Source organism: Lissotriton vulgaris, chromosome 9 (genome assembly GCF_964263255.1).
Source record: "Lissotriton vulgaris chromosome 9, aLisVul1.2, whole genome shotgun sequence".
Lineage (NCBI taxonomy): Eukaryota > Metazoa > Chordata > Amphibia > Caudata > Salamandridae > Lissotriton > Lissotriton vulgaris.
The window spans coordinates 457,826,826-457,843,652 of NC_141697.1; the positions used below are offsets into that span (position 1 = coordinate 457,826,826).

Below are 16,827 nucleotides of genomic sequence, written 5' to 3' on the forward strand. Positions count from 1 at the left end.
GCTATGTTTGTAATACCGAAAGGGGTAAGACAAGGATGCGTTTTGGCAACTTTTTTTATTTACACTGTATATTAATAGAAGGGGGGGACGAGGAGCTTATTGTGGTCCAGTACCCGTTCTCCTCGGGCTGAACACTAATCAAAAAGAGGGGGTAACTGTCCCAAAACAAGGTGCAGAAAGACACCTGCAGATAGACCAAGAGAAAGGGAAAGGGGCAGGCCTAGATGTAGAACTACTGTCTAGAGGCAAGTACTAGTCTTGCCTCATGATGCCCTCACACACCCCGAAGGATGTCCCGCTTCATCATCGGGCGGTTGCTCCTCGTCGGGTTGGCTCTGCAATGCCCTACGGGTCCCCCGAAGGGTCATTTTGGCGGAGATCTTTTGTACAGACTGTATGATCAGTGCGGGTGTGTGGAAAAGAGGGTCCTTAGTAAGTAGTGAGTGGGTACGTAGAGGATAAAACTGACTAAGAGATACCAAGAGTCAGTGAAGTTTAATGGGAGGGTTCCCTTGCCAAATTAAAAGACCCTGAAGGTCATGGGTTACTAGAAACTACGTAAGGTGCCCTAGTAACAGTAGGTCATAGGTCAACATATTTCGCATATGCAGGCAGACGTGCTGGTGGGTAGATGATGCACGACGTTGCTCACCTTTATAACTCCCATTACAGAGTGGGTACCCGCAAGTACTAGCCTATTGAGCATCTCTTTACCTTCTAGTAGGTTGCGACAGGAACGGCTGAACTATTTAGTTTGAGCTACACCGTAGCTATACACAGGTGTTGCTTGCCCTGATCGATTAGTGTTCTTGACCCCACTATGTCTCACGTTTTTATTCACTACACCTGGTCCAGATGAAGCGCCATGGACCTTGCTAACTCATCAGGCACGAAACATGTTAACCTATGACCTATAGTTACTAGGGCACCTTACGCTGTTTCTAGTAACCCGCAACCTTCAGGGTCTTTTAATCTGGCAAGGGAACCCTCCCATAAAACTTCACTGGGCCTGAATGTGCAAACATGTCTGTTCAAAGGCTTCGCAAATCCTCAGCAAACTCAAAATTGTAAGTAATGTTTTTCATTTACTGTTATAATTGGATGTATTTCTTGTCTTATTTTTCAAAATCAATTTTAATGTTTCATATTTTTTTAAAAACAATAATGGCAATAATGCAGATGTAGGGAAACAAGCTATCATACCATATGCACAATTCTACATATTTATAACTCCTGGGTGAAGATCCGCAAGGGGGATCTTCGGATTTTGATGAAAGCAGACCATTTGTCTTGGCATTTTAGTGGTATCGTGACTGATGAGAAAGTTCATCTATGTGAACAAGCAGCCATATACCCCATTAATGCTCAGCTCCTGGTGTGGGGAAGTAAGTCACATTGAACTATGTGATGTAATCCGGGTGCTACCCAAGCTCGGGCAAATAAAAAAAAAAAAATGTAAAACCTGAATGGTCAAGATAGTCAAACACAGTAACATAATGTGAACACATTATGTTACTGTCTTTGAAACAGTCATGCACTTTATGCTTCTATGCGGGTATTTGCATCATGTTTGGGACACAAAACTAGACCCTTCAGGAAAGCACTGTTCTTGAGTTATCGGTAGATTCAAAGGCTACCTTCTCACCTGCAACTTACTTTATACATGTAACAAAGAAAGCCACAAGACCTACTAACCTTCTGTTATAGGATGAATGACCAAAACAATCTAAACAAAAGCTATTTCCACTATTCTATTACAAACTGAAATTAATTGAATTTTTAATTTGTGTTTTATTTTGTATGGCTTTGCAAGCTGAAACAAAGTACAATAGTGAAGTAATAAAGCTGAAACAATAACGATAAAAGGTCTATGCTATAAGCAGACCAGCAAGTGAAGGGAAGAATCAGGTTTATTCCATACACCTCAGCCACAGCATACCAACTGCCAGTTTAGTAGTATGACTAGGGTGTATGGAATAAATCTGATGCTTCTCTTCACTCTCCGGTATGCTTATTGCGTAAACCTTTTATCTTGCATTAGACACTGGTGACCAGGACAGGATACTTCCAGGTACACCTCAACAAGCACTCGATGTATCAGGAAGACAGTGTGGCCACTATGAAGGGGGGTACCCAGGTTACACGACCAGGATTGTTGTGTCAAAGGCTCTGTGGTACACAGTGAGTTTTTATGCGGATGGTCACTGGTTGTGAGCCTGAGCAGTGAATCATTGGCTACTAGTGGCAGTTGCTGTGGTGACTTAATGGTGAACCCAACATGATCCCTGTTCACCACTTGAGTTATTGACTTGGGAAAGAAACTGTGCAGGAGGAATGTAATGATTTCAAACTCCGTCAGGTGCATAAAGAATTAGAAAGAGACGACTATCTGATGCCCCTGTCCGCTTCTGATGCCAGGGTAAAGGGTATGCAGCTTCCCGAAGATGACGTGCACTGTCCATTCTTTATAACGTCCTCTGGGGAACCATCATTGAAGTGGAACAAATGGAAAAAAGTTTTCCACAATTACTCTAAAGTGTGTGGGCCAAATGTGGGTATAAAGAAGAAGATAGCACTACTGCATCATCGTTTAGGAGTAGAGGAACAAGAAATCCTAGAGCATCTACCTGATCTTTAGTCTGAAGAGGCCAGAGGGTTAAATAAATATGAACTGAGCATAACAAAATTAGATATTTCCTTCCTATCATGAAGCGTTATCATTTTGGGAAGCACTCACAAAAGGAAGGAGAAACAGTAGAGGAATTTGTGTCTGAGTTATGTAAAATGGCTGCCTCATATGGCATCACTGAGCAAGACTTTGGAGGTAGATTAAGGAGCAAAAATGATAAACGCATCAGGGACCAATTTTTGTTTAATTTTTAAATTGAAAGCATACAGGAAGAACTTGGATTAAACGATGATCCTTCCTTGGGAGATGTGTTGGTTGTGGCAAAACAAGTAGAGTGCATGATGATGTGTGAAAGAAATTATGCAATGCACCAATAGTAAGGAACATTGTACAAATGGCTGGGGATGATAAAAATGGGGTACAAATAGTTAAGGGTACTCCTATGACAAAGGACAAGAGGAGTGTCCACGCCTTGAAGGGGCAATGCTACAGATGGCGAACAGAAAGGAATTCCCAGGAATGAAAGCTGTATGTAATAAGTGTGGGAGGAAATTACGTTTTATGCTCCAGAAGTAGCTCTAGTAGCAGGAAACCTGTGAAAGAATGTGTTTGAGGTGTGCGAAGAAATAGTACTGCAGATGGCTGATGGATGGTCTAACAACCTCAAAGATGTGGTAAGGTTTTAAGACCTCGAGGTTGATGGCATGTTTGATTCATGCTCTAGACTAACAATAATTTCAAAGGAGGTATTTAATAAACTATTTAAGAAACAGATGAAGCTACACAAAATGCATATACACCCTGGAGGGTCAGCCAATAAAGATGATAGGATACTTTGGGAGGGGCCCGATTTTATAATAAAAGACAATACGTCACAGAACATGTAAACATAGTCAGGGAGAGTACAATAGATAATCACTTGTGTCTTTACGGTCACCAATCTTCATGGTTCCTTGTTCTTGTCAGAGAGCCTCATTGAATCATTAAGGACTACTGTGTTCTTCAATGCCCTCCAGATTTAGTGCCAAATTATGCATCAACGCGTTTTGGGGAAAACCCAGATTTTTAGGACACCTTCATAAGGATAGTAGATTTCTCTCAGAGAGAAATCTCAGTGCTGACAAACTTTGAGGGAGGTTTTGCCAATTTGCATGCTCTCTCCTCTAGAGCCATTGCATAAGGGGCAGCCACTGAAGTCAGTGGGTAGGAGTCAAATTTGAAATTAGCACATTTGAAAATATAAACCACATCTCAATTGGGCTGAGTGAAGTGGCCTTTAATTTGCATGTAGTTGTAAATCCGTCCTCTCCGAGAATATCAGGAAAATGAAATAATACATTTTGTAAATGTTGCAGGCCTAGCAAGACCATACGCAGCTTACCGACAATACGCTGCTCACCGCCACTACCCAGCTCGTCCTCTCGCTCTCAGCTGACCCCACCTCAATAAGGACCAACTTCCACAAATGTATGAAGAACATCGCCACCTGGATGAAGGGCAGCTGCTTGAAGCTCAATTCAGACAAAACGGAAGTTCTGATTTTCGGCAGTCATACTGCTCTCTGGAATGACTCCTGGTGGCTGGCGGAGCTCAGACCCTCCACCATGCCGACAGACCACACCCGCAACCTCTGCATAGACAGCAAACTGTCCATGAAACGTCAGGTCAACACAGTTTCTTTAACCTGCTTCCACATGCTCTGCAAAATCTTGAGATGGCTCCCCATCAGCACAAGGAAAACGGTGATGCAGGCCCTCCTCACTAGCCAACTAGACTACAGCAATGCACTCTATGCAGGTACCTCCACAGAACTCATGCAAAGACTCCAGATTATCCAGAACGCAGCTGCCAGACTGATCCTCAACCTGCCCAAGAGGACACACATCACCCAGCACCTGAATCACCTCCAGTTCAGAAGAAATTCCAGTTCAAACTTCTGACCCACAACTACAAAGCCCTCCATGACCAAGGACCCGCATACATGAACCAAGGCCTGTACTTCCGCCTTCCAACCAGGAATCTTCACTCTGCACAACTTGCCCTCACACAGATATCACATATTCACTGCTGCAGCTCCAGAGGACGACCCTTATCCCACCTTGCTGCCAAAGCCTGTAATGCCCCCCTCCTTCACCTCCGCACTGCACCCTCGATGACCCTCTTCAGGAAGGGACGGAAGGTACTCTTCGACTGAAATCTGCAGCCCAGCGCTGGGATACCCTCCTGGGTATTAAGCTGCACTATACAAGTACTACTTGATTGATTGATTTTCAGAACAAACTGAATTTTGCATATTTAATGAAAGAGTGAAGGTCACAATTGAAGCTCCTCTGTGAACAGGCTGGAAAGAGGCAAAACAAGATTCCATGCTCTTCTGTTTTTCATTTCATGAGCATTTTAGTTCAATTCGAAAGCATGGCTAGGCCTAGTTTGGTCAATGTAACATTTTAATATGTCTGCTTTATACTATAAGTATCACATTTGTGTCTTTTTAAAGCAAATTTACAGAGCAGAATGATTAATTGTGGCATATATTTCCGCAGATTGCAGCGGTAGACATTAGGAGCTGTCAGACTTCTCTACTGACTTGCAGTAGAAAGAAGGGGTCAGTTTGAATGCTGACAGCTTCGGTTATATATAGAGGCACTCAATGAAAAAAATCAAAGGTTACAGGGTCGTTCTAGTTAGGCTGACATTTCACTCTCACAGAACCATAGAAATTCAGCAGTTATAGTTAGCTGAGCTAACTATAACATGCCCCCGCAATGGACTGCTTATGACCTCACATATTACATCACTCATGACCTGGTCAGTGGCATTACTGGTGATGTCTCAAATGATATCACTGATTGCCTCATCCACAGAATCGCGGACGCACCCACTCACACCTCCTTATAACCTTTCATACACCCACTCCAACTTCCACACTACCAATCTCAAACCCATTCACACACCCATACCAGTACTTACACAGCTACTAACTAAGTCATAGATCAACACATAGTATAACTCTTTCAGTGGAATATGTGTCTGCATGCATCACTGTATCACTAAATCTCTTATTCACTGTATAAGTAATTCAGTGGATCTGTGAGACGGTGCATCAGTCTATTGATGGTTCTGTAATGAACTGCGTGACTGTCTCAGTGCATCTATTACTGGGTGCATCCGTTTCTCAATGGGTCTGTGATTGGTTGAATGAGTCTCTCAGTCTGCCTGTGAGTATGTACACGAGTGCATTTGAAAGTAAGTATATGACAGTGACTGGGTCTGTGAGTGGATACATAAGTGTCTAAGTCGGTGTCTGAGTGGGTGCATGACTGTTTGAGTGGATGCATGAGTCTCAGTGGGTCAATGACTGGGAGCGTGAGTGTCTCTGAGTGGTGCTGTGAGTGAGTGCATGGGTCTCTGGGTCTTTGAGTGGGACTGTGAGTGGGTGCACGAGTCTCTGTATCAGTGACTAGGTGCATTAGTCTGAGTGGGTCTGTGAGTGACTGTATGTGAGTGACTGTATGGGTGTGTGAGTATCTGAGTGGGTGTATTAGTGTCTCAATGGGTCTCTGAGCATAAGTGAGTGTGAGTGAATGCGTGCGTGCATGCATGAGTGTCTAGTGGGTCTGTGACTGGGACAGTGAGTGTCTTGGTGAGACTATGAGTAGACGTGAGTCTTTGAGTGGGTGAGTGAGTGGATGCATGTATATCTGAGTGAGTCTGTGAGTGGGTGTGTGAGTCTGAATGTATGTGTGGGTGACTGAGTGCATAAGTCTCTAAGAGTCTGTGATGGAGTGTGTTAGTGACTGGGTGTCTGAGTGGGTGTGGTTGTGTGTGTCTCAGTGGGTCTGTGAGTACATAAGTGAGTGTGTGGGTCTGTACATGGGTGTGTGACTCTCCGAGCGAGAATGTGAATGAGTGTATGACTACCCGGTGGCTGTAAGAATCTCTAAGTGGGTATGAGACTGTGCGCATAAGTCTATGAGTGGGTCTCTAAGTAGGTGCGCAAGTCTGAGTGGGTCTGTTGATGGGTGCACCACTCTCAGAGATAGTCTGTATATGGTTGCATGAGTTCCTGAATGGGTATGTGAGTGGGTGCATGGGTATGTGACTGGATGTATAAGTGTGTGAGTGAGTATGTGAATGGGTGTATAAGAGGGAGTGAATTGGAGAGTGCGTACATGAGTGTGAAAGTGACTGGTGAGTGTGTACAAATATATATATTTTTTATATTTCCACCAATATTCGCGATGGTTCACGGTGGGGCTGCGCTGGCTGTCGCAGCGTCGTCACAAATATCGCGTGTGATCAAAAAAAATCTATTTTCGTCACATAACTTGTGTCACTAACACTCCCATTTATCAAACATGGGGTCAGAGTATCTCTACTGTGACTCCTTATCTAAGCTCTGATACATATTTTCATCCCCGGGAACCATTTCCAGTCAATAAAATGGCGGGCCTAACTTTCTGTTCAGATTGTGTCCAGCCAATCACAGCATTCCCGTTTGCGCGCGATTTTGCGATTTACCTCGAACATGTCACGAGTTATCCGCAATCACTGCAAAACTGTTGCGAAATATCCACGGCCAGAGATATCACTTTGTTCAGTAGTTTTTGTGAAATTAAATCCGAACCGATTTACACCAAATAACAAATAGCACAATCTGTGTAACAACATCCACCTTTCTTTCAAATTTGATGTAATTCCATCCAACGTTTCGGGGTGTAGGTACTACAACGCGTTCCTATGAGAATTGACATTACAAATGCACCCTTCTTTAGCGCCCCTGTTTCTCGGTCCCCACTGCACGGATCACCCCCAAACGTTCCATGACAAACAGAACCTACTTTGACAATTTTTTGGGAAATTTTCATGAAGATTGGTCAAACAACGCCAAAGTTATAGGCAAGTCAATAAATGCTTTTCCTATGGAAACTAGGTTCTAACAATAAATAGCTACTGGGACCGCCAGTAGGTAAAATACATACATATATATATATATATATATATATATATATATATATATATATATATATATATATATATATATATATATATATATATATGTATGTATGTATATATATATATATATATATATATATATATATGTATGTATATATAATACATATACACGCTGCATTAGACTAGATGTTTCTTGCCTACAAATCAGAGGTTACATAGGACAAATTAGGTAATGCACGCTTCTTTCTTATAATACTTAATCACAAGAGTTTGATTTCCTAAAGTACAGAGTCACCATTCTAGTTGTCTGCATATTAATTACTAAAATTCCTATAAGGAGACACAAGGGAAAATAAACAGCACAAAAGCAGGTAAACCAAAATTAAATGTAGTGTTTTGAACTATGTATTTTCAGGTTCAGAGATTGTGGTTATGTAGTTTTGTAAAGGCCTAATTGGTGAATGTTTGGTGTGCTCTTTTGTGGGCAAACATAGCACTTATAGGGCCTTATTACAGTAAGTGCCCGGTGCGCAAGGGGCGTTTGCGCCCGCTTTGCATGCCCCAGGGGCACTTTGTATCACAGAAGGGGCTGCTGACACTTGTGCGTCTCCTTCAGTAATACCGATGGCGCTGGCGCACTTAAACAGCCAGCGCTACCATCAGGGGGCTTTCCTTCATTGGCAAAGGGTTGTGCCCTATGCAAATGAGGGAATTCCTTTGCCTCTGCGCCCATGCCGTATTACAAACGCGGGTGCATAGGCAAAGAAATCCTCAGGATGTGCACTGACAGTGCACCAACCACCTAAAAGGTGATACACTGTCAGTGCGCCCCCTGATTGCAGCCCTCTGGAGGGGAGAAAGGGGGCCCCCCCAGACAGCCACTAGCAGGCAGGTGCAGTCACTGACTGAACCCGCCTGCAAGGGGATCTCTAAATCCCTTTAAAAGTGCCAGCTGGGTTGCCGCCTGCACTGTGAAAACACAGCGACTGCTCCATGTTTTCACATGAATGTGCTGCCCTAGAGGCAGCATGGGTTTGTGGCTGCCCTGGGGGCGGCGCATACATCGTAATAGGGCGCATTGTCATTGTTTGCGCTGGGCGCACCCGGCACATACAATGACAATGCGTAATACAGCCCCTAATCCCTGTTGGATACTTGCATAGGCTTCATTATGCCAATATGGATTTTTAAGGCCTCAGTAGCCAGGTGTTGTGGTTTCCCATTTTTGCGTGTTATCTTAGTCTTAATAGCATTGTATAGTGAATTTAGAAAACTGTTTTTAGACTACTCGAGCATCCCCGAGTATAATGCAGGCAATGTTAAAAAATGGAGGGAAACTATTTTTTCGGCATAGAAACAACAGAAAAACATTTGTAAATTTTCTTTCAAGTTTTTTTTTCTAGAAGGAGTTTAGGCTCTGGAGAGGAGACGGGGAAATTCCACCTTATTTACCCCTAGTTTTATTTCTGAGCTCTCAGTAATCAACCCCCCGTTAGCAATGCAAAATTAGTAATTGTGACCAATACGTTTATAAATTGTACTTATTTAAAAAAACATCTTATTGTGATTACATGATAGTTACATATAGTTAACACATATTCACCCTCATATTCATGGAATTGTTTCTTTAACAGCTTTGTCTGCATAACCTCCTTGGACTTCTTAAAATACTGAAGTCTTGAATATTTTGTGAGAAGCGTGTCAGAGCTTTGGGTTCGTTTCTGATATCACTTGCTTGACATTGAAACAAAGTATAACACGTAATTTGAATTGATTCGGTTTTAAGGAACTTATTTGTATTTATCACACAAATGAGCTGAACCAAACTTAGTTCATGTTATCAATAATATGTGACTGTAATGAAAATACATTTTTCTTACCTTTTTGTCTTTGCTGTTTGCAGACTATGAACGAGTTTGAATATCTGAAACTTTTAGGAAAAGGCACTTTTGGAAAGGTCATTTTAGTGAAGGAAAAAGCAACTGGACGCTATTATGCAATGAAAATTTTAAAGAAAGAAGTTATTGTTGCAAAGGTAGGTGTGACATCCATTGAGTGTTTACTTTTGCAGTAAATTATTCCGGTCCCTTTTCACGTTATAATTTGATGATTTTTTTTTTCGAAAACTGTGTTTGGTTTTTCAGGATGAAGTAGCACACACACTCACAGAAAACCGTGTTTTACAGAATTCTAGACATCCATTCTTAACAGTAAGTTTACTATCTTGATCTTGTTATCTTCTTTGCTAAGTAATATATTGTGTGCCACTGCTTATATTACTATACCGCAATCAACGGAGAAACCCTTAGAGCCTTAGGAAACTGGGTGTAATGTAAACAAGCATTTGCAATGCAATAGGTCTCGCATTTGAGGGTTTGAGCTATGGGCATTGTAAATGACAATACCTTATGTAAATGGCAAATTAATTGATTTTCTGTATGGCTAGGCGTGACTGATCCGCGGTCCCCCAATTTGTTTAGTTACATGAGAATCTGCACTGCATCTCGTAGGTATTGGGGATTGATCCAAACCTCTGGTGATTTACTACATGGCGCTTTCTTCCTCACATTGAATAACTTAACTCTGGGCAACCGTCCTGGTGCCCAGGTCCCTAATCGTAGGGCCCTCACTCTGGGGAGGTTATACTTATGATTCATACTTGAACCAAATCAGATACCATTTACATAAGGCCATACTTTAATTTTTCTTGTCCTGATGAAGACCTCTGGAGATGGTAGATCTGAGCACATAACTTAATTGGGTCAAAATGTTGACGATTACTACAGGTGTTCCATATCACGATCAAGCATACCCCACATCCCAACAATAAGAACATACGCTTAAATCTATTTGATCTATCCTTGGACACCATCATTGAATAATTGTTTTTATTTTCTATATAATTATGAAATGTCTTGTGTATTTAAATGTTTGTATTTGTGACTCACTGCACCTATTGTGTATCTTGTTCCCATTGTTCTTTTGCATTCTTTGTGTATGTTAAAACAGTGGTCCTGTGCCCTATTGTGAGCCTGCATGGTATATGATTAATAATGTACCTCATTATTCTTTTACGATCTCTGGTGTCAATAACTTAACCTATGTATATAGCTTTAGATTCATTCATCAGTTTTTTCCTATAGAGGTGGCCATTCCGAAGTAAACAGGGAATTACGTTTATTCTAAAGAAATACCCTACAGAACCAACTGTTCTCCATACCAATTGACTTCCAAGGTTCTGCGGGATACTGGGTTACCCCATTAGCCATAACGGACAAAATGGGACAAGGCAGTACTAAGGAGGGACTACTAGGCCTTTTGGCCAATGAAAGGCCACAGTTTACAAAGGACAATGACACTAACCAATTAAAATTATGGGCGGAGAGTGTGCGGAGCTTGAGGTCCATACCTGAATACAGCATGCCTCGCAGAGCAGCGCAGGCACTGCCCAGGCTCGGCCCAGGCTCGGCCTAAAAACTGTGATTTTCATTGGTATCACTGAATCAGAATATTAAGTCAACCTATCTGAATATCAGAACAAGCATTTACAATGCAACGGTTTCGCCTTTGCAAAAGTTAGAGCTATTGGCATTGTAAATGACAACATTTTTATTTATGTGTTGGTTTTGAAAACCGATAAATAAATGGCATTGTCATTTACATTGCCAACAGCGTAATCTCTCACAAATGTAAGACCTATTGTACCCTACTGGAGGAGCTCAGCAGACAGCAATTACTACCACACTCACCCACCCAGAGCCAGCCACACCCACACACCCAGAGCCACCCACACACATGCACCCAGAGCCACGCACACACATGCACCCAGAGCCACGCACACACATGCACCCAGAGCCACACACACGCACCCAGAGCCACACACACACACCCAGAGCCACACACACACACCCAGAGCCACACACACACACCCAGAGCCACACACACACCCAGAGCCACACACACACCCACACACCCAGAGCCACACACACCCACACACCCAGAGCCACACACACCCACACACCCAGAGCCATACACACCCACACACCCAGAGCCACACACCCAGAGCCATACACCCAGAGCCACACACACCCACACACCCAGAGCCACACACACCCACACACCCAGAGCCACACACACCCACACACCCAGAGCCACACACACCCAGAGCCACACACACCCACACACCCAGAGCCACACACACCCACACCCAGAGCCACACACACCCAGAGCCACACACACCCACACACCCAGTGCCACACACACCCACACACCCAGTGCCACACACACCCACACACCCAGAGCCACACACACCCACAGCCACACACACCCACACGCCCAGAGCCACACACACCCACACACCCAGAGCCACACACACCCACACACCCAGAGCCACACACCCACACACACACCTAGGATGCAATGACAGAAACTGCAACATACAAGTCGGGTGGCACAATATGTTAAGGCAGATTTTTATCGTATATGTTTTTAAGCCACGCCCTTAATTACACTGGCCACGCCCCTTGTAGAGATCCTCCAGTTTTTCATCCCAGTTAAAGCCCTGCTGCTCCTTACGTGTTCCTCCATACACGGCGAACCCTCCCCATGTCCCACACATCTCCCCATATCTCAGCAGTGATCTTTGGTGCCCTTCACCCCTCCTCCTTGTGCTCCTCGCGCCGCGCTGGCAAAGAAATGTCTCATCATATTTGTTGCTATAGTTCGGTGCCTTTTAAAGGCTGGGGTGTCTGAGGTGTCGACGGGCACCCCTGGCAGTACCAGCGCCCCGGCCCTGCTGGCCTTCATGGTGCGCTCCTGCCCGGCTGACTCTGAACAGCTCCTTAATGTTTTTAGAGGCAGCGCCGCGGCCCGTCCCTAAAGCGCCACTGCGGCCTCATTTGCATGTAAACTACCCGTGAGGCTCTGCGCAACGAGGACCGCGCCCGATTTCCATATAACCTGCCGCTGCCAGCCTCTGCAATTAATTCTCGTTTCTTAATTGGGAACAATTCTTCTTTCTAATGGCGTAAGGTTGGAGGAAGCCTGACAGATGCCGGCGTGGACTGCAGCAAGCCATGTCCACCCAGTGTGACTCTGAACTGGGTGTGTCGCCCTTCGAGCACTCACCACTCCTGACCCCACTGTTCTCAAGGTCACCAGAGCAAGGGTCTGCCACAGGTCCCCCCCACACCTAAGGACTCCTTAATACTGATCCCACCCTGGCACGTGGCACCCCACCGGACCTGTATACTGCAGTGTACCACGTGGTAGCATGCCTCCAAGGACACAATGCCATACTCCTGGGGTGTGTTTTAAAACCCCAGTGCATTCTGGGGCTTATAGGACTGGTTCAGTTCCGTTGCTCCAAAAGAACTAAACTCACGTGCCTGAAAACAATGATTTGTAAAAGAAAAGCCCAGGATTCGGGCATTGCGTCCTTGAGAGAAGGTGTCCTCTGGACCCCTATATGCCCTTGTTTGACAGGCAGGGCGCCTGGAATTGCCGATTTATGTAGGGCTCCAACATGTCTAGAAAGGATCTTTCCACCCTGAGGTGTTGCCTCCCTCTTACGTTGATCAGTGCTTCGATATCATTTTAAAAGGCTGGGCACTGAAGCTGTTACCTGAGCGTTCACTTCGATTCAATTGCTTTCTGCTCCACAGGACTGGAGACGAGGCTCTGCCCTCCTCCTTGAGGCATTAAAAGCCCAGTACAACAAGACGGCACTGCGGAGCTCACACCCAGAGCCAGCCACACACACACACACACCCACCCAGAGCCACACACACCCACACACCCAGAGCCACACACGCCCACACACCCAGAGCCACACACACACACCCAGAGCCACACACACACCCAGAGCCACACACACACACACACCCAGAGCCACCCACACCCACACACCCATAGCCACACACACGCAGAGCCACACACCCACACACCCAGAGCCACACACCCACACACCCAGAGCCACACACACCCAGAGCCACACACACCCACACACCCAGAGCCACACACACCCAGAGCCACACACACCCACACACCCATAGCCACACACACGCAGAGCCACATGCCACACACACGCAGAGCCACACACCCACACACCCAGAGCCACACACACCCACACACCCAGAGCCACACACACCCACACACCCACACCCAAAGCCACATACACCCACACACCTAGGATGCAATGACAGAAACAGCAACATACAAGTCGGGTGGCACACTATGTTAAGGCAGATTTTTATTGTATATGTTTTTAAGCCACGCCCTTAATTACACTGGCCACGCCCCTTGTACAGACCTTCCAGTTTTTTGTCCCAGTTAAAGCCCTGATGCTCCCTGTGTGTTCCTCCATACACAGCAAACCCTCCCCATGGCCCACACATCTCCCCATATCTCAGCAGTGATCTTCGGTGCCCTTCACCCCTCCTCCTTGTGCTCCTCGCGCCGTGCTTGCTAAGAAACGTCTCATCATATTTGTTGCTATAGTTCGGTGCCTTTTAAAGGCTGAGGTGTCGACGGGTAACCCTGGCAGTACCAGCGCCCTGGCCCTGCTGGCCTTCATGGTGCGCTCCTGCCCAGCAGACTCTGAACAGCTCCTTAATGTTTTTAGAGGCAGCGCCGGGGCCCGTCCCTAAAGCGCCACTGCGGCCTCATCTGCATGTAAACTACCGATGAGGCTCTGCGCAACGAGGACCGCGCCTGATTTCCATATAACCTGCTACTGCCAGCCTCAGCAATTAATTCTCGTTTCCTAATTGGGAACAATTCTTCTTTCTAATGGGGTGAGGTTGAAGGAAGCCTAACGGATGCCGGCGTGGACTGCAGCAAGCCACATCCACCCAGTGTGACTCTGACCTGGGTGTGTCGCCCTTCGAGCACTCACCACTCCTGACCCCACTGTTCTCAAGGTCACCAGAGCAAGGGTCTGCCACAGGTCCACCCCACACCTAAGGACTCCTTAATACTGACCCCACCCTGGCACGTGGCACCCCACCGGACCTGTATACTGCAGTGTACCACGTGGTAGCATGCCACCAAGAACACAATGCTATACTCCTGCGGTGTGTTTTAAAACCCCAGTGCATTCTGGGGCTTATAGGACTGGTTCAGTTCCGTTGCTCCAAAAGAACTCAACTCACCTGCCTGAAAACAATGATTTGTAAAACAAAAGCCCAGGACTCTGGCATTGCGTCCTTGAGAGAAGACGTCCTCGGGACCCCTATCTGCCTTTTTATGACAGGCAGGGCGCCTGGAATTGCCGATTTATGTAGGGCGCCAATCTTTCCACCCCGAGGTGTTGCTTCCCTCTTGCGTTGATCAGTGCCTCGATATCATTTTGAAAGGCTGGGCACTGAAGCTGTTACCTGAGCATTCACTTTGATTCAATTGCTCTCTGCTCCACAGGACTGGAGACGAGGCTCTGCCCTCTTCCTTGAGGCATTAAAAGCCCAGTACAACAAGACGGCTCTGCGGAGCTTCTCAAATAAGTTACTGCCCGGCCGCCATCTTCGGAGAAATAACCAAAGCAAACATAAAAAAATAAATAAATAAACCACCGCCCACCGCCGCATGACGTTTTAAAAGGGGCGGAGAGGGAAAAAATATACGGAACGCCCACGAATCGCCTCGGACAATGACAGACAGATCTCTCTTCCAATGGCTAGCCTCCATTTATGGAGCTAGCCAATGGAAGAGAGAGGCGGGACAAAGCCACATACTGTTCTAACATAAGATTTCGCCTGCCCGAACGCTGCTGCGCAGCGGATACCCGGTGAAACCTAAAAAAGTACAGGTACAATAAATGTTATAAGAACAAAATATGACCACCATATCACCGTCTGTAGTGTGTTTGTTTTTGTGATTCCCTTTTTGTTCATTTGGGATTTATTGCAGGTTGCATTTGTGTTTGTATGTAACAGCCATTGCAGACATTTATCCTAGATAAAGTGTGAATTTCGATCTATGAGAACATTGCATGAAATGTGAAAGAAAATGAGAGGAGGTATATCCTACTTTATATTGTGCCTCATACCTGCTTTTTTGCTAAATGAGGTAGGCCTCCCTTTGAATTCGACCACGTTAGTAATCAAATGTGAAGCGTGGAAAATTAATTGTTTCCATTACAGATGTTTTATTATACGAAATCGAGACATTCCCATATAAAAGGCCTTACTAATTGTACCCGCTCTACAGAGACCACTGTTTTAGCTCCTAAGTTCTACAGTAAGAAACACTTGCACTAAAGCTGGTTAGAAGTGCCAGCTCTGTGAGGCCATGTTTACCACCTTTTCCAGCATGAATAGTGTAAACTAATAGAGAGACGGGTGATTGATGCACTCCCAGACTGATGGTACAAGTGGGTGGATAAGGTAACATTCTCTTCTGGTTCCCAGAAGAGTACATTTAGTCTTTCATCCTTCCGAGGTGGTTACCGTCTTTGTTACTAACCTTTGGAGTTCGGCTCAGGATCTTCGGCTGTATTTAAATGGCTCATCAATCAAAACATCCATGTTATAGACCACTCTGGCCACAATTCAGAAGGTACTGGTCACTTTTGGTTCACTATATGCGCCTAAGGTCTTCTGATTTTGTCTTAATAGCGTAATGTCATTGTCACATTATTGATGTTTTCTTAGACACTGTCCTTTCCTACTCCAGACACAAGCAGATCTCTTCAGCATGCAGTTTAAAATCTTTTCATTCATAGGGCATTTGATTCCTTGAGCTGGGTCTACCTGTTTGCCCTGCTGCCTAAGCTCAACCTGGGCCAGCGATTCCTTTCTTACATAAAGTTATTATACACCGGCCTAACAGCGTCAGTCAGGGTAGCGGGCGCGGCCTCCTCCACTTTTGCGATTCAGAGGGGCACGCGGCAGGGCTGCCCCCTGTCGCCATACCTGTTTGCCCTGGCTATGGAGCCCTTGGTGGCTTGGGTGCGCATGGACTCACAGGTGCATGGGTTTGAGTGGGCCACGGGTCTCTCCAAAAGAATAGCTCTATACGCCGACGACGTTCTCTTTTTTTTTTTAACGGCTATGGATAGAACGGGTCCACGGCTGCTGCGTATTATGCAGATTTTTGGGGAGACATCGGGTGTCTATATGAACCCCGTAAATCCACACTATGGGTTCTGGGCGGGCGGACGGGGTTGGGTTCGTGGGCGTCCAAGGTTCAGTTTGCGGCCGGGGGATTGAAGTACCTGGGGGTAGTGCTCTCGGAGGTACCAACAG

At 45.4% G+C, this 16,827-nt stretch overlaps 1 protein-coding gene across 1 annotated transcript in view; it reads left to right on the top strand.

Annotated features, from left to right (window-relative positions):
* AKT1 (AKT serine/threonine kinase 1) overlaps positions 1 to 16,827 on the top strand; it is a 441,526-nt gene that overhangs the window by 331,129 nt on the left and 93,570 nt on the right. The window contains exons 6-7 of the mRNA XM_086937905.1: positions 9,489 to 9,620; positions 9,730 to 9,795. Of these exons, the coding sequence (XP_086794031.1) occupies positions 9,489 to 9,620; positions 9,730 to 9,795 (198 nt within the window). The remainder of the gene's footprint in view (positions 1 to 9,488; positions 9,621 to 9,729; positions 9,796 to 16,827) is intronic.